This window comes from Jaculus jaculus, chromosome 19, assembly GCF_020740685.1.
Source record: "Jaculus jaculus isolate mJacJac1 chromosome 19, mJacJac1.mat.Y.cur, whole genome shotgun sequence".
Taxonomy (NCBI): Eukaryota; Metazoa; Chordata; class Mammalia; order Rodentia; family Dipodidae; genus Jaculus; species Jaculus jaculus.
Window position 1 is genome coordinate 23,179,429 of NC_059120.1, and position 18,545 is coordinate 23,197,973.

At 39.1% G+C, this 18,545-nt stretch overlaps 1 protein-coding gene across 1 annotated transcript in view; it reads left to right on the forward strand.

Moving 5' to 3' along the window:
- The window catches only part of Abcd3 (ATP binding cassette subfamily D member 3), a 75,321-nt gene that overhangs the window by 41,992 nt on the left and 14,784 nt on the right, over nt 1-18,545 (forward strand). The window contains exons 7-16 of the mRNA XM_045138443.1: nt 289-412; nt 3,324-3,380; nt 5,835-5,977; nt 9,857-9,926; nt 11,958-12,027; nt 12,115-12,212; nt 12,309-12,400; nt 13,832-13,923; nt 14,219-14,291; nt 16,983-17,046. Coding sequence (XP_044994378.1) covers nt 289-412; nt 3,324-3,380; nt 5,835-5,977; nt 9,857-9,926; nt 11,958-12,027; nt 12,115-12,212; nt 12,309-12,400; nt 13,832-13,923; nt 14,219-14,291; nt 16,983-17,046 — 883 coding nt within the window. The remainder of the gene's footprint in view (nt 1-288; nt 413-3,323; nt 3,381-5,834; nt 5,978-9,856; nt 9,927-11,957; nt 12,028-12,114; nt 12,213-12,308; nt 12,401-13,831; nt 13,924-14,218; nt 14,292-16,982; nt 17,047-18,545) is intronic.

Consider the following 18,545-nt stretch of genomic DNA (forward strand, 5'->3'; position numbering starts at 1 on the left):
AACAGTAATGTTTGTGCTGCTGAGATATTGGAAGCTTTTTATTTATTGGACATATTTTTGAAGAAAATTGCTCCTAGACAGGAACATATTAGGAAGGAGCTCTTAGTGATTGGGATTCTAGTCCTGTCCTTTAGTAGCCTTCAAGTCATCCTCTGGAGTGCTTCTTCATTTCTACATAAGTTAAGACAGTCCTCAGAGTGTTCAAACTTGCCTGTGTGTATGTGCAGAAAGTACCATAATGAGACATAAAATCATTTGCTTTAAAATCTTCTCTTATTGCTATTTCAGAGCTTTCACTTACTATAAAATGGGGAACCTGGACAACAGAATAGCTAACCCAGACCAGCTGCTGACCCAAGATGTAGAAAAATTTTGTAACAGTGTAGTTGATCTGTATTCAAATCTTAGTAAGGTAAGTTTCCCTAATTGACAAAAGTTCTTTGTTGAAGTTTGAATCTAAGCAGAGTTACGTAAAGTTTATTGGATGGATAGATCAGCATAGAAACAATGCTCTTGACAAAAAACTTAATACCTTTATAGTTTCAATTATTTGTTCTTTAAATACTATTTCTGAGCTGGGTGAGATTGTGCACGCCTTTAATCTCAGCACTCGGGAGGCAGAAGTAGGAAGATTGCCGTGAGTTCGAGGCCAGCCTGAGTATACAAAGTGAATGCCAGGTCAGCCTGAGCTTGAGTGAGACCCTACCTTGAAAAAATATGTATATATTTCTGTGAGGTGTTTTTTTTTTAATTAATTAATTTATTTATTTATTTGAGAGCGACAGACACAGAGAGAAAGACAGATAGAGGGAGAGAGAGAGAGAATGGGCACGCCAGGGCTTCCAGCCTCTGCAAACGAACTCCAGACGCGTGCGCCCCCTTGTGCATCTGGCTAACGTGGGACCTGGGGAACTGAGCCTCGAACCAGGGTCCTTAGGCTTCACAGGCAAGCACTTAACCGCTACGCCATCTCTCCAGCCCTCTGTGAGGTGTTTTGATTCACAATTGATAATTTAGTATTCTGGAAAGACTGTAAATATTTTGCAGGCTAGTTTCAGTAAAACAATAGAAATTTATATTCTCATTTTCACCTGTGTACTTCTGGCAGTCGTTACCTAACTTGCGAATTCATGTCTCCAATTCCACATCCATAAAACGAGGCAAGGCATTTCTGGTTTCTATTCTTTAGTATTTAATAAATAGTTTAGGTTACATCAAGAAAGTAAGTTTTTTTTTAATACTTCTGTTATTTATTTATTTATTTATTTGAGACAGAAAGAGGCAGAAAGAGAGAGAAAGTGGGTACATCATAACCTTCTGCCACTACAGATGAACTGCAGACATGCACCACTTTGTGCATCTGGCTTTATATGGGTGCTGGGGTGTCTGACCTGGGCCACAGCTAGGCCATCTCCCCAGTTAGTTTTTTGTTTTTTTGTTTTTTTTTTTTTTGCGAGTTAGGATCTCACTCTAGCCCAGGCTGACCTGGAATTCACTATGTTTTGTAATTTTTAAAATTTTTTATTTTTTAAAAGAGAATGGGTGCTCCGGGGCCTTCAGCCACTACAAATGAACTCTAGAAGCATGTGCCTCTTTGTGCTCATTGCACGTTTGCATCACTGTGTGTCTGGCTTATGTGGGACCTAAAGATTGGAACATGAGTTCTTAGGCTTTGCAGGCAAGCACATTAACTGCTGAGCCATCTCTCCAGCCCTGTACTTCAGTTTTTAATTACTGGTTTTCCTTTTAGAATACTGCCAACAGTCCAGATTCCAGTATGCCTTATACCAGTTTTTTTTCTTCCTGTTAATTTTTTTTCGGTCCTTCCTTGTCCTCACCTCCTTCACTGCCCTTACCCTTCTTCCATAGCTCTCATTAGGTCTTCCTTGTCATTATCTCCTGCATTACTAGCACATGTAATGGGCACCTATAAGATGGTATCCCTAGCATCCCTGACTCTTCCTCTGAGTGAAACATCTGCCACTCTAACCCTCTTGAGTCTCTCTGAGGGAGGAGTTTGTTTCAAACCAGATGGATTATGGTTTCTTTACTTCTGTTCACAGTTGACCCTGGTATTCAGGCTTGGCACAGGAATCGTAGGTCATGTTGTAGGACAAGCAGTGCTTCTGCATCAACTGTGTGGCTGGAGGGAGAGTTTCCCTCCTTGTGTTCAGGCACACTAAGGAACTTTGTCTTTATTTAGCTCTCAGTCAACTACAAATAGTTCAGTAATTCAACTTTGTTTTTCTACTCCAATTATTACTCCCGCTAAAGTTTGTTCTGTGTGTCAGGAGGTATAAAGACGAAGCCATATATAAGACCTTTCATGTAATGTTGCTAATTTTATGTACGAACCATTAGAGCTTGCCTGCATCTTGGCACTTATGCACTTATATAGCTCATGTCTTGTCACACCTGAGATAGGGATGTTGTCAAAGTGATTTATTATAGTGCTGTGATACACTACAGTGTATTTGCTGTTTTAAACATCTAATCACTTATTCTTTGGCTTATCTTATGAGTCACAATTTTTTTTGTCAGCAATCTCTTAATGTACTTCAGTTTTACAACTATTCTTAGCTTGATTAACATGTAAGACAAAAAGAAGATAAGCCACATCATGGTTCTAGCCAACTTGTAAACTAAGCCATGCATATTGGTGATAACATGAATATTGGACTTCAAGTGAATAAGCACAGTTTGGGTTCCTTGAAGAGCAGTTCACATGATATTTTACTGGTGACACATATGTTGAGTTGTCTCTGGTGGGGAGCTGTGTGTTACTGTATTCTAGTTCTGGAAGCTTTGGTTTTATATCATAAAATAAAGTTCACGGGTGTAATGATTGTTTTAGAATGTAATTGTTGTGGTAAAGTAACAGACTTAAGTAGTATTATATCAGTAAGATCCTCTCCTTTTACAGATGAAGATACATAAACACCAGGAAAAAGCATAGCAGATTCAGCGTCACAACTCAAGCAGTTTTGTCAATGTCTTTACATTCCATTGATAGGTTGCTGTGTTGCTAGTACATAATTATCCTGGTAGAGCTATGTTAGTTGATGAAGAGTGAGAAGTCAGTAGCATTGTTCAGATGATCTCCACTTTGTTTCCTAAATCTGTACCTTTTGTCTATTCACTGGTCTCTGTATTGTCATAATTCATTATGGACAGTGAGAACTCCACATAACGATACTTATGTTAATTGTCATTGATAATAGCTAAATGTTGAATAACAATTTATATTTAGCATCTGTACTAGCTGTCAGGCTAGGCTATCTAGTTCTTGGATCTAATTCTGTATTTTATTATTTATTTTACAGCCATTTTTAGATATAGTTTTATATATTTTCAAGTTAACAAGTGCAATTGGAGCTCAGGTAAGTCTGCTTTTATTCTGCCTTGTAAATGGCTATATTGTGCTGTGTGTGAATTTTTTCTGTATCTCAAAGAACAAACATATTTTCAAGTTACATACCTAATACAGTGTGATTATAAAATAATCCTGTAGTAAGGATTTTAAAAGTGTCTATTACAGTTACATTCTCATTGCTGAGTAAAGCACCTGACAAAAGCAACTGATGGGAGGAAAGTTGTTTATTTTGGCTTATAGCCTCAGGGGGAAATTTCATGACGGCAGGGAAAGCATGGCAGGAGCAGAGGCTGGACGACACCTCTGCCACAGCCCGTGGAAACAGCAGCAGAGTGGGCTAACCTCTGGCAAGTGGGAGCTAGCTGTACAACCCCTAAGCTCTCCTCCAATAACCCACCTCCTCCAGCAAGATCCTACCTCCCAAGTTAGTCCCACCTAGGGACCAAGAAGTCAAAACACATGAATTTATGGGAGACATCTAATTCAAACCACCACAGTATCCTAATTTGGCTTTTTAATATCTAGAAGGACTAAACCACTGAACACACTCATTGTTGCAAAGTCATGTCTAAAAAGAGATTTGTCATTCACCATTTTAATATAAAATTTGAATGTTAAATATTGGCAATATACTTAGGCGACAGTTTCAAAAGTATTTTATAATAATTAGATGAATTTGAAAAGCATTTTATAATAATAGAAATGCTGGCTAGCCCATGAGCCTTATCTCCTTGTCTCTGAAACTCATGCTGGCAAGAATCCTGTTTTTTTTTTTCTTGAGGTAGGGTCTTGCTGTAGCCCAGACTGACCTGGAATTCACTATGTAGTCTCAGGGTGGCCTTGAATTCAAGGTTATCCTCTCCCTTACTTCTGCCTCTTGAGTGCTGGGATTAAAGGCATGTGCTGCCATGCCTGGCTCTTTTTATTTTTATTTTTTCTGAGCATTCTCATTGAAGTATAACTTTAATCATCAATATTATAATGTGTTATATATTTATAGCAAACCATAAGTGTGGTGGTTTTATGTACCCACGTATATGTATTTAATTTTTTTTTATTAATAAGTACTTTCCCTGGTGAGTTTTTGTTTCCTTCCAAAACACAGGGAAAAGCAGTTAATTATTTGAATTTCCTGTTTCTAACCCTTTACTACCCTGTGATTCGGGTTGAAGCATTTTCATAGCCTGTTGTACTTATAAGAGAATGAACAGACCTATTCTCCCTTGTCTCTGTGCTGTAAGGTTATAGTTCTTAGATTTTTTTTCTCATATTTAAATATGTTTTTTGTGTTTCTGTTATTTGAGTCTGCATTTCTCAAAAGCAATTTAGCTTATATTTGCCATAGTTGTTGAAATGCATTGAATCAGTCACATATAATTTTGACAGATCTTGAATCCACACTGCACTTTGCATACATTGTGCTAGATAATAGAAGTGAAAGATGAGTAAATGAAATTACAGTATGGTGAAGGGAATAGTTATTCAGAAAATTATCATGAAGCATGTAAGTGGAAGTTTCAAGGAAATTTAGTGCCTGTATTGGAGCTGATAGTTGAGCAATCTGAGGAGCTACTTAGGTATTCATCAGGTATGTTAAGCTTGTCATACATAAAAGCAATCTCACTAGATGGCCTGTTTAGGAAACAGTTATTTTGGGTGGGCAGAACATGGGCTGTTTGTAGCAGTGAAGGGAGGCAAATGATGAACTGCAAAGCTGAACTTCTTTTTTAAGGGATCTGTGGGTTATAAGGTCACTTACAGAGTTGGAAGGGTAGAAGCTGGAGCCTGGTGTGTAAGCAGAGAAAGGCTCTGATAGAGCTTGTTTGGGGGAACTGAACATGCTATTGAAGCAAGGAAGTGGGTACTTACTTGGCAAAAATATCTTGGGCTCCTAAGAGAAATGAGAAGAGAACTATGGAAGGAACCCAAGGGAATGTTAACTTTGGTTTTTCAAGGTAGGGTCTCACTCTAGCCCAGGCTGACCTGGAATTCACTGTGGAGTCTCAGGTTAGCCTTGAACCACAGCAATCCTCCTACTTCTGCCTCCCAAGTGCTAGGATTAAAGGCATACGCCACCATGCCCTGCCAATATTAACATTTTTATGGAAGGCAAAACAGGTCTGAGACTTACTGTGAAATATTACAAGAATATTGAGACAAATTCTAATGTAAGAGTTTTGGTAAGTTAGATAGAGAAGGTAGAAACCTAAAGTAGGTGTTTTTAGTGAACATGTGGGAAGACAGGGCAGGATGTACAGGGGTTGGAGTAAGTGACTAGTGGAAGTGTAGAGGGGTGTGTGTGTGTGTGTGTGTGTGTGTGTGTGTGTGTGTGTTTTCCAGGCAAGAAAAATGAAAGGAACAACTTCTCTCAAAGTCACAAGTTAATGATAGAAATTCTGCATTTTTGCACCAGTGCTGATATCCTTGAGCTTTATGTATCCTTCTCTTTCATTAACAACAGGGTCCAGCTAGCATGATGGCCTATTTGGTTGTTTCTGGGCTTTTCCTAACTCGACTTAGAAGACCTATTGGTAAGATGACAATAACTGAGCAAAAATATGAAGGAGAATATAGATATGTTAATTCCCGACTCATCACAAATAGGTAAGAAGAAACATCTTAAAACTAATAGGAAAATTCATTTTAATGGCTATTGATGTCATTTATATTGATTCCAAAAGTCTAATAATGCTGTCACTGAAACTGTATTTTTTACTTGTTTCGAAAATGCACACTATAAAGGGCTTAGTTTATAAAGTAGTAGTCCTCTGTGTTCAAACGCATTTTCTTGTTAGTCATATAGTATCTCTGATTCACTTCATCAGATGTTTTTTTTTTTTAATTAAAAAAAAAAAACTATTGGTGGGGGGCAATGTTGCAGATAGAGGGAGAGAATGGGTGAGCCAGGGCTTCTAGCACTGCAAACAAATTGTAGGTGCATGTGCCACCTGGTGTATCTGGTTTACATGGATACTGGTAAATCAAATCTGGGCCCTTAGATCTTGCAGACAAGCCGCTAAGCCATCTCCCCAGCCCTATATCTTTTCTTGACTAATTTTCTTTGATTTTTTTTTAATTTTAAATTTACCCATGACATAATTCAAATTTACATGTACTTGTTCAAAAATGTTTGCCTTAGGACTGGAGGGATGGCTTAGCAGTTAAGGCATTTGCCTGCAAAGCCAAAGGACTCAGGTTTGATTCCCCAAGACCCATGTTAGCCAGATGCACAAGGGGGTGCACGCATTTGGAGTTCGTTTACAGTGGCTGGAGGCCCTGGCATGCCCATTCTCTCAATCCCTCTTTCTCTAGCAAATAAATAAATTACTTAATTTAAAAAATAAAAATAAACCATGACTATTTTAAATCTTTAAAAAATGTTTGCCTTAACTTATCCATAAATATTTTAAATTTGAGATGATGTTTGCAGTACTCAGTAGTTTTACTTACTGAGTAATTTTGGAGGGTGAGGCCTCTCAGATACTAGACAAGTATTTTACCACTTTTTAGTTTTAAAGTCTAAAATAGAAAGAAATGTATGCCTCAAAGCCTCTCCTTCTTGCCAGTATACATATATCATTTCAGTATTATATAATTTTTATCAAGTTATTCACAGTCTTGTTTCGTAGTAGAGATGAGAGTTAAGTTTTACACCCACCCTTGCATTTAGCTCAGCTTATACAAATATTTTTGTACTGGAAAGATTGCTCAGTGGTTAAGGCACTTGCCAGCAAAGCCAAAGAACCCAGATTTGATTTCCCAGTACCCAAGTAAAGCTGGATGTACAAGGTGGCACATGTATCTTGAGCTCATTTGCAGTGGTTGGAGGCCCTGGCACACTCATTCTCTCTCTCTTATAGATAAAATATTTGTTTGTTTATTTGGGAGAGAGAATGTGAGTGAGTGTGGATGAGTGCGCCAGGGCCTCTTGCTGCTACAAATGAACTCCAGATACATGCGCTACTTTGTGCATCTGGATTTACTTAGGTAAATGGGGACTTGAACCTGGGCCAACAGGCTTTGCAAGCAAGTGCTTTTAACCTCTATCTCCCCTCAGTATTTGATATGGAGCAAGTGATATGTAAATTTTGTCCTGTTGATCTGCCAACTTTAAATTAGTGTTGAGGAGAATTTACATTATTTAAGAAGTGACTTAATAGTTCTGTCTTCCCTTCCTTAGATTTTGAAGTGATACTCATTTTATATGTGAAGTTTTATGCTATTAGGAGGCAGGGAAATAGAGGGAACTAAGAGAAAGATGGTATGTTTTAGGATGCCTTTTGCTACAAAAACAAATGTGACTTAAGAGGCTGCAGCAGTAGGGACATTGGCTGTTTCACACAACACAGTGCAGTCACAGGATCAGAGCTCTGGCTCTGACTCTGGATCTTTTATTATTTCTTTTCCTGTTGAATTTATTACAGGAAGTTGACTGCCAAGTGCTACATGGTATTTCTAACTTGTAACTAGGCCAGAGTTAAAGTGAGAAGAACATCCGTGGTTTCTGTAGGCAAAGCTCAAAGGGTCTCATGTGTCTTCCTGAACATTAGCTAGGCCACAACATATCAGCCAAATACAGAGCATTCCTTACCAACAGGCCTTGGCACCTAGCTTCACCGCTAACTGCAGATAGTCAGGGTGGGCTGAGTAGACTGATAGTGTTCACCCAAGGGACATGGCCTCACTCCTCCACCTTCTCCCTTTACTGGGATATGGATGCAATGCACTGCTTGCGAGACAGCATCAAACAGCAGGGTTTGTGCACTGTGTGGAATTGCTATGCCAGCAAACAGCACTTAATTGTTTCAAGATACTTTATTTTTATTTTTTATTTATTTATTTATTTTTGGTTTTTTGAGGTAGGGGTCTCACCCTGGTCCAGGCTGACCTGGAATTAACTCTGTCATCTCAGGGTGGCTTTGAACTCATGGCAATCCTCCTACCTCTGCCTCCTGAGTGCTGGGATTAAAGGCGTGTGCCACCACGCCCGGCAAGATACTTTATTTTTAAAGTAGGTCACAACACTAAGATTCTGGACCCATTCTGCCATTGTACAAGCTTGCTCAACAGCTAAGGAGCACACTTTGGTATTTGAAAAGTGGATGTAAATCCATATGGTTTCTGTGAGAACAGAGATGAGGGTGACCTGTTTTCTAGCCTTCTGTTGTTGCATCTGTAAGGGTACTGCCTCTTCCTGCACATCCTCCTCCCATACTGCTGCATCTGTGAGAGGAGGCCATCTCGTTGTGCATCCTCTAGACTTTGTTCCTGTCCTTGGGTTCTTTCTTGTGATGGTTAAAACAGTTCCAGGTTTCACCAACTTTTCTCCCTGCAAAAAATGTTCAGAAACAAGAGTTATCTTTTCTGTTATTTTTGTAAGAGATTCCCTGCTTTTCCCTTCCTTCCTTCCTCTCCCTCCATCCTTGCTATGTATCCAGGCCAGTCTTAAACTTCATGAGTCTTGTTAGGTAATCCAGGCTAGTCTTAAACTTGAAAGCCTGCCTCAGCATCTGGAGTGCTGGAATCACAAACATGCACCTTGCCGTATAACAAATAAAGATATATCTTTGGAGTATAATATAAATAAAATAAGTAATATAAATCTCTTACCAGTTTTCAATGTATTAACTATGACATTTGGACTTCCATATAGATACTTACTTTCCTATACTGTAAGAATCATTTTGCTGGGCTGGTTTACATTGTACTTAGATAGTGGGCATACTACTAACTTAAGGGTCAGGCATAAGTTACAATTTTAGCAGTTGACTGTGCTGGCTGTGTGAGTAATAAATTTACCTCATTACATTGGACCTTTCTTGATCTATAAGGTGCTTTTTATCCCCCTAGTCAAGAGCTTTGTGGCCCTAATGGGCACATTCAAACTAGTTCAAGAAATGAGGAATTGCTATGAGGAATACTGGGGCTCTAAGAATAAGAACAGTTATGAAGCAGCCGGGCCTGAAAACTGGCAGTTTGAAGACTTCAACACTTGTTTTTCATGCTTTTCAATAGCCTTGTGTCAGGGCTACCTGTAGTCTTCTGTTCCTCTTTCTCCTGTTCAGATCTGCACTTGTAACTTGTCATCTACAATGGCTTCATATCATGGCATCTTCCTTTTCTGCCTTATTTTGAATCTGTTAGCATTAGCCCATTGAACCTTTCTAGCCAGACTGCACAAGGCATAGGTAGCATCAGCTGTCATCCAGTCGTGTGTGTGTGTGTGTGTGTGTGTGTGTGTGCATGTGTGTGTGTGCATGTGTGTGTGTGTGTGCGCGCGCACGTGCACACGCACGTTTTTGCTCCAATCTCCTGAGCTAGGAACACAATCTCAAGAACAGCTTCCTCTCCCCAAGCTCGACATGCACCAAATGTGCTCTTGCACATTTAAGTACAAATATGTGGCCATCAAACACTGCATCTCAGTTATTTTTCAGGGCTAGGCAACATTGAAATTAATTGCATAATTATTTTCTTTACTAGTGAAGAAATTGCCTTTTACAATGGGAATAAAAGAGAAAAGCAGACAATCCACTCAGTCTTCCGAAAACTGGTAAGACAACATACTTGACATTCACATATGGATTGTTTTTGGCCTATGCCAAGATTCATCGATAGTGTATGTGTGTGTATACATATATACATACACACACACAGTTATTTAAATATATATTAAATATATTTTAACTACCTTTCAAGAATTTTTGTGTTTTTAATTCAAAATGAAATTTAAAACTATATCAGTGTTAAATTATTCTTTTATTAAAATGGATAGAGGGCTGGAGAGATGGCTTAGTGGTTAAGGTATTTGCCTGCAAAGCCAAAGAATCCTGGTTCAACTCTCCAGGCCCCATGTAAGCCAGATGCACAAGGTGGCGCATACATCTGGAGATCTTTTGCAGTGGCTGGAGGCCCTGATGTGTGCCCATTCTCTCTCTGTTTCTCTCTCTCAGATAAATAAAATATACTTAAAATGGATAGACATAAATTAATCTTTAACATATTGATACAGAAGTTGCCAAAGGAGTCTTATTGAATGACAAATTTAGTGACCCCACATACTTTGTTCCTGTAGCAGTCATGAAAATCCAGTGAAGATTATTTTTTAAAACAAGAGTTAATAAACTTTTTCTGTGAAGGACAAGATAATAGCGAGCACCCTCTTGGATGCTTGATGAATAGGTGTTGTTGTAATTCCATGGAGAGGGTGATGGGTCTGCCTTCATGGAGCTCACATTTCAGTGGAAGCTTGTGGAAGTAAATACCTGTCTTAGGAAGGTTAAAAAGTTGCTTTATGTTATTTCAGCCCTTGGATTTTGGCCATACCATACTTAACACAACTTAGTTTTAGAATGCTCACTGAGATCGCACAAAGCAGCAGTCCTCAGGACTGCTCTTCACTTGCTGCTTGCTCTCATGTGGCTCCTTTAAGCCTCAGACTCTGGATTCCAGCCCAAATGATCATGTTTCACTGAGGCTGACCTCTGACCAGCCTATTTGAAGGGTGTTCTGACAGTTCCTTTCTGTCTTTTACCATATTTTCTTCAAAGCAGATTTTGCTGTATATAATTAATCCTTTTTATTGGTTACCCTCCTTCACAAGCATGTCAATTCCTTGAATTCAGGAACCTGGTGTGTTGTAGTGTCCCCAGCACTGAGCACAGTGTCTGATCCATAGTCTTCACTGAATAAGTCTCCAAACATGATGCTACTTGCTGACAGCACTAAGAACAAGTACCTGGCCCTTGACAAACCTACAATTTAGTGCAAGTTGTTAATTTATAAGCAATTGGATGTTCTATATAATTTCAGATAGTAATAAATTTTGTCACTAAAAATGAAGCAGGATACAGGGATGGAGTGTGATAGGACTGTCACCCATGTAGTTTAACGAGAATGACCAAGAAGGTCTTTGTTGGAGGTCACATTTAATCAGAAGCCAAGAAGTAGTTTAATCACAGCTTGTGAGTGCATGGAAAGCAAGCATACGAGGAGAATTTTACGATAGGAACAGGCTATATGAGCCACGTATTCTGGAATGCTACAAGAATTAGCAACATAGAAGTGCGTGGAAACAGCCTCTTGCATCACCTGAATCATCTGATAGATGGACACTTTGTAAATCCTAAGACTCCAGAATAAAATGCGATTTAGACCTGTGCTTTGAGCTAATTTAAGCTTAAGATAAAGTTACAACTCAAGCTATTGATTTACGTTAATTCTCCCTTCAGAGTAGGTTTCGCAGACCTCTTCAGAAAGTACACATTGGAACTTTCCTCCACAGGCAGTCATTGCAGCCACTGCACAGTGTTACACCCAAGGATTGGCTTGTCCCTCCTTGGTGCTTGGGTTATTGATGAGTTGGTCTATATTTGTCTGAAAGTAAGCATTGTTATGTTATGTGCAAGGGAAAGCATATTTGCATAAGCATGATTCAATGAGGTGTTTTTGTGGTGCCTGCCTTTTGATCTACATTGTGTTCAACAAAATATATTGTATAATATAATCAGAAATCATGTGCACTCAGTAAGTGTTTGATAAACTAGCAAATATAAAGAAAATGTCTGTGTTTGTTTTCTGTCAGGTGGAGCACTTACATAATTTCATCTTGTTTCGGTTTTCTATGGGTTTCATTGATAGCATCATTGCCAAATGTAAGTATATTTTAGAAGAAATGGTATGGTGTGATTTGTGGAAAACGTGAAATCATGACATTTTAACTTCTCACCACTTTGTTTCAGATATTGCCACTGTTGTTGGTTACCTCGTTGTCAGTCGTCCTTTCCTAGATCTGTCTCACCCTCGGCATCTTCATAGTACACATTCAGAGCTTCTGGAGGTAAAGTGATCCTATGGTGAAATGGAAATTCAAAATAAAAGCTTCAGTTTTAATTTGGGAAATTTAAGTAGAATCTAATATTCATTTCTGTTTAAGGATTACTACCAAAGTGGAAGAATGCTTTTGAGAATGTCTCAAGCTCTTGGTCGAATAGTTTTGGCTGGGCGTGAAATGACTAGACTGGCTGGGTAAGATGGGGAACAACAAGCTGCTCTGCGTCATTGCTAACCATCTGCTGCCTTTCATGACACGATGAGAGGCACCCTTCCCAGGCTCGGAAGCTGGCCCTGATTGAACATGAAGGCAGACTGCCCTCGCCTTCCACTAGAGGACTGGGCTCATGCTTGCTGTTTGCGCCTAGACACTGGCCATGGATAACTTGGGAAATGATTCTCACCAGGCTTTTCTTGCTTCATAGGAACTTTAAGTTAATGAATAGTTTTTACATTTGAACTTTTTTGTTCTGCACTGTAATATGTTTTTCTTTTTAGATTTTAATAATAACAGCTTAGCAAAAGAAATGAACAGAGGTTGACCTGAATGGAGTAATAATGAAAAGTCACTTTGTATCTTTAGATGCATTTGTAGATACAGTCATAATATCTAGTACTAACATTGTTCTTAGACCTTGGAATGGGATTACATATTTCAGATGCTAATATAAAAGGTGGTATGGTGTTTAAAACAAACAACAACAAAAAAATGAATTATCTGAGGAAATATGATGACAAAAGTCTTTCATAGGCTTGTGGCCCATCTTTCTATTCATTCCTCTTTATTCTTCTTTCCTGCTGCTGATCTTGAGAACAAGACAGAAGTTTAAGACACTGTGAGGACTCTTGTTCTTGGCAACGCTAGCATTTGTTTCACTTGTGAATGACTGCTAAGGCTGTTAAGTTTATGGCACGTGGGTTGGTTTTACTCCTTGAAGAAGTTTCTGTCTTTTTCCCAAAACCATTAATGTATGGCTGGTAAATTAAAAAAAAAAAAAAACTTCACATTTAATGCAAACAGCTTGACAAATTATGTACCATGTAACTATAAACTCCAAGATTGTGGCTACATCAGTCTCCTCCAAAAGTCTCCTTCAAGGAATTTCATTTTGCTTTCTGCTGAAGAGAACTTTGTCCTGACCTTCATGCCATTCTTAAAGCACAGCCTCTTGCCTTCATGGCTTTTGATTTCTGTGGACCCAGTGATTTCCAGTTGAGATTTCTTCATCCTTTCCTTTCTTTCCAAGTTACAGGGAGGTGTGTGTATTTGGCATACAGCTCATATATTCCCTCTGATAAGAAGACAAGTTTTAATTGTGCCATTCCTGAAGAATTCAAGGCTCATCCTTCTGGGTCTGATTCTGTCAGTAAACATTGTCTTGTCGTGCGTCTGGGTGAAGTGTTGAGATGAGGATCCCATGAAACCCTCTCCCTTACTCCTGTGTTCCTGTCCTTACAGGACATGTATGGATATAGTCATTAATATTTTATGTTGTTAAGGCTTATTTTAGGTTATCTCACTTCAACTAAATTATAATTTTATAAACACCAATAACATTTGTATAATATATATACATATATATAATAGTCAAGTTTTGAATATGATTTCCTTTTTTTCAAATTTAGTTTTACTGCTCGGATTACAGAGTTAATGCAAGTCCTAAAGGATTTAAATCATGGCAAATATGAGCGCACCATGGTGTCACAACAGGAAAAGGGTAAATGTAAATGCTGTAGTCTCCATTCACAGTTAAAGTTTTGCTGATAGGATATGATGTTTTTAAAATTATATTTTATTTATTTATTTGGGGGGGGGGAGAGAGGGAATGGGCCTGCCAGGGCCTCCAGTCACTGCAAATGAACTATATAGATGCATGCGCCCCCTTGTGCATCTGCCTTATGTGGGTTCTGGAGAATGAACTGGGATCCTTTGCTTTGCAGGTAAATGCCTTAAATGCTAAGCCATCCCTCCAGACCCAGACATGATGTTTTAATAGTTGTTTTTCATTGAAGGTATTGATGGGACACAAGGTAGTCCCTTGACACCTGGTACTGGAGAAGTCATTAATGCTGACAACATTATCAAGTATGTACTGAAAGGTTAAACTTTATGGCATTCTACCTCTTTCAATTTATAATTGCTATGTGTTTAATTTTAAAACACCTTTATTTTTAAGTAGTTTTGAGATATGATTGGCAAAATACATTTAAGGTATGTGACTTGATGTTTTGATATTATGTGTACATTGTCAGATGGTGGCTGAGTGTTAATGACTGCTGTATCTTCACATAGGTAAGTCTGAATGTGTGTGCATTTGTGGGGTGAGGATGTAAGACAGCCAGTAGATATCAAGTATGGAGTGCATTTAAATTTTTTTCTTTTAATTTATTTTATTTGAGAGAGAGAGAGAGAGAGAATGAGAATGGGGCTGCCAGGGCCTTTAACTGCTGTAAATGAACTCCAGACATGTGCTCTACCTTGTACATTTGGCTTACATGTCCTGAGCAATTGAACCTGGGTCTTTTGGCTTTGTAGGCAAACGCCTTAGCTGCTAAGCTATCTTTCCAGCCCTGTAGTGTATTTTTTTTAAAATTATTTTTATTAGATATGGGCATACTTAATATGTAAATAACACATGTTGGTGCCATCCTTTCCCTTATCTCTGCCGCTTTTCTGAAGAGGCCCTCCTCATTGGGGATGCAGGTCAATCCCATGGGGATTGTGGGTCATGCATTGTGGGGGCAGCAGTCAGTTATGGGGGAGAGGCAATGTCTCTGCATAATGTAGCACATTATTTTGTCCTAAGCATCACATTAAACCTGGAACTGTCTTCATCACTTTACATAACTTTTGAACATCCCCTCCATTTCCCTTCCCTCAGCCATTGCAGCTGCCATCACACCCTGCCACTAGGAATTTGACTATTTTTGATGCTATGTACAAGGAAATCATACAGTATGTTTCCTTTTTTTATGTCCTATTTTATTTAATGTTCTCCACCTTCATCCCTAACAAAATGGCAAATTCATTTTTTTTTTAATATTTTTTGTTCATTTTTATTTATTTATTTGAGAGTGACAGAGAACAGAGAGAGGGAGAGAGAGAGACAGATAGAGAGAGAATGGGCGCGCCAGGGCTTCCAGCCACTGCAAACGAACTCCAGACGCATGCGCCCCCTTGTGCATCTGGCTAACGTGGGTCCTGGGGAATTGAGCCTCGAACTGGGGTCCTTAGGCTTCACAGGCAAGCGCTTAACCGCTAAGCCATCTCTCCAGCCCGCAAATTCATTTTTTAAAACTGAATAGTATTCTATCTCTCTCTCTCTCTCTCTCTCTCTCTCTCTGTGTGTGTGTGTGTGTGTGTGTGTGTGTGTGTGTGTGTGTGTTCACACATACTGTATGGTTTTTAACCTTTCATCAATTGAGGAATATTTCACTAGTTTCCGTATTTGTTGAGCAGTACTGTAGAGAGCACATTATGTCTCTTTGACATAATGTTTTTTATTTTCTTTGGAGAGCTACCTGAAGCAGGACTTCTTTTCTGATGCAGAGTATTTATGGTAGTTAGATCTTTGAGTTTTTCAGGAACCTTCATACTCTTTTTCTTTAAATTCCTCTGTTATTTGCATCCTTTCCAAAAGTATGTAAGAGTTTTCCTTTTTTTCCCCCTGCATCTTGCTAACACATCTTTTGTCTTTCTGGTAATTATCAATCTTTACATGTGTGAGGTGACCCTTATTTATCCCCCTGGTAGTTAGCAATAATGAATACCTTTTCAAAGGCTCATTAGCCATCTGAATTTCTTTTATGAAGTATCTGTTAGATCCTTTGCCCATTTTTAATTTTTATTAGTATATATTATACATAGTGGTAGTGGGTTTCATTAAGACATTTTCATACATATATATAATGTATTTCAGTCATATTTACCTCTCTCTTTACCAACCCAGCTCTTCTGGTCCCCTTCCTCTTCCCAACTTGCCTCCTTTCTTTCTTTTTTTTGGCGGGGGGGAGGAACCCGGTGAATTTCATTATGGTAGCTTACAGGAACATGGACTCTTTACCAGTGTCTATACCACTGTAGAAAATCCCCCCCCCCATCAACCATTATCTGCCTATAAATTCTCAGGGAGGTGGTGGGATCCCTTGAGTCCCTCCCCAGGGCATGATAGGGTGTTGAGTGTAATCTTGTATAGATCTTGTACAGGTCATCACAGCTGCTGTGAGTTCAAGGGTGTGACAGTGATGTTGTGCCCAGAAGTCAGACTCCCTGCCTTCCTCTCGGTTTTGTGTTCTTCCTACCCCCTTTTCTGTGATACTCCCTGAGCCTCTCTGATGGGATGATGGCTGAATGTTCAGCAGTCACTTATTCTCAGCACTTTGACTATTTGTGAGTCTGTGCAGTTACTGATGACCACTACAAAAAGAAGCTGCCCTGACCAGTGCTGATAGCAGCACCATTCTGTGGGCATAAACATAGCTAGTTAGAAATGCTTTGATGAACATATCATGTTAACTTAGCCAAACAGCAGCACCAGCCTTCCCAGTAAGACCTGTGGCTTCCCAGCCACGGGCTTTTACATTATCTCCTGTGGAATGAGCTGCAAATTTAGTCAGAAAGCAGTTGGTTACTCCCATAACAGACATGCCACTATTATACCAGTGGGTACATCTCCTTTCCCCATTTTTAAATGGAATTATTTGTATTGTTGGTATTGAGTTGTATGAATTCTTTATATATTTTAAGTTATCCTCTTTTTATTAATTTCCTCTATAGGTTTGATCATGTTCCTTTAGCAACGCCAAATGGAGATATTTTGATTCGAGATCTTAGTTTTGAAGTAAGTTTTTCAATGTTCATATAAAAGCTTAAGTCACCCTCCAAATGTAAACTACAGAAGTGGTTTCTCAATATTCAAACTTATTTTAAGTCTTGATTTGTCTCTGAATCCACAGAATTGCTTTCGAAACTGAATCTCTGGTCCACTTAAGAATTTATTTTTCTTAGTTGACTGTACTTTTACAACTTCAAGTACTACTGTACATTAAGCCATGACAAGAAAATATATGTAATTGGAGTGTCCATGTGTAGTGAATATTTAAACACATACATTTAATCTCCTTAAATTAAAATCTTAACAATTTAGTGTCTTTTAAGTGGTAATGCAGGCAAATTTATGCCTACAAAACACAGTGTGGGCTCTTCCTGATAAGTCACTGGGGGAGCAGAGCAGCACTGCACAGGGCTCCCCAGGCAGACTCAGAGAGGAGCCCCAGTGGACGGTTCTGCCTCGCACAACCCTGCTGTGGATTCCTCTGCATGCGTCCGTGTTGTAGGGTCATGACCTGCTGCAGTTTGTGTGGAATGTGGAGATTTTTCCAGCTGCTTTCATAGAAGAATTGTGGTTTAATAGTTTATAAAATAGGGACTATAATTGTTATACAGCCTTGGGTAATTCGTTTTCTGCTCTTACTAATCTATCAAGTGCATCTATCTTCTCAAGGCACTAACATTTTAATTATGTGGCGCACTTGAAGTTAGACAACAAGGAGTCTTGGGCGTTTGCTTTAAAGCCGGGAGTGGGAGGAAGGAGGTCAGTCTAGTGGGCGCATACCGAATGGCTCTGAGGGTCACAGAGGTGTTTCCTCTCTTGGCTCTAGTGCTTTAGTGCTTCCTGTCCAGCCCTGTCATACCACTTTCATCATCTTTACAATCCCCCCACCATCGGTAGGGTTTTTTTGTTTGTTTGCTTAATTTTGTTTTTGATTTTTTTTTGGAGGTAGGGTCTCACTTTAGCTCAGGCTGACCTGGAATTCTCTATGTAGTCTCAGGGTGACCTCGAACTCACAGTGATCCTCCTTCCTCTGCCTCTCATGTGCTGGGGGTAAAGGTGTGTGCCATCATGCCCAACTCCCCATGGCATTTTACCTTTTGCTTTTATTTTCTTTCCATTGGCCAGGTGTTTTGAGTCTCCAGTTTCCCCTCCTTAGTAAAAGTTGTTTGTTTTGTAAACCTCATCCCTGTGTTCCTGACCACCTGGTATCTGCTCTCTCCTGTTTTCTCTTCCTCCACTGAGACCTGTTCTGATTTCCTGTCCATTTGTTCCACTGCTAAAACTTTCTGTTCTTTCCAACTTAGAATATTCTAAATTAGATTTGCTTTTCTCAATAGTTCTGTCTTCCCACCATTTTTCTTAACATAACTTTTCTTGTTTTTCAACAAGCACCTTTGTTCCTTACTGCCTCCAAATAGTTTGTGTCTGTCTAACTCCCTTGAAATCCTTCCTTTTGGAAAGAGACATAATAAGCCTGAGATTTGACCTCAAGAAGTAAATCTTTC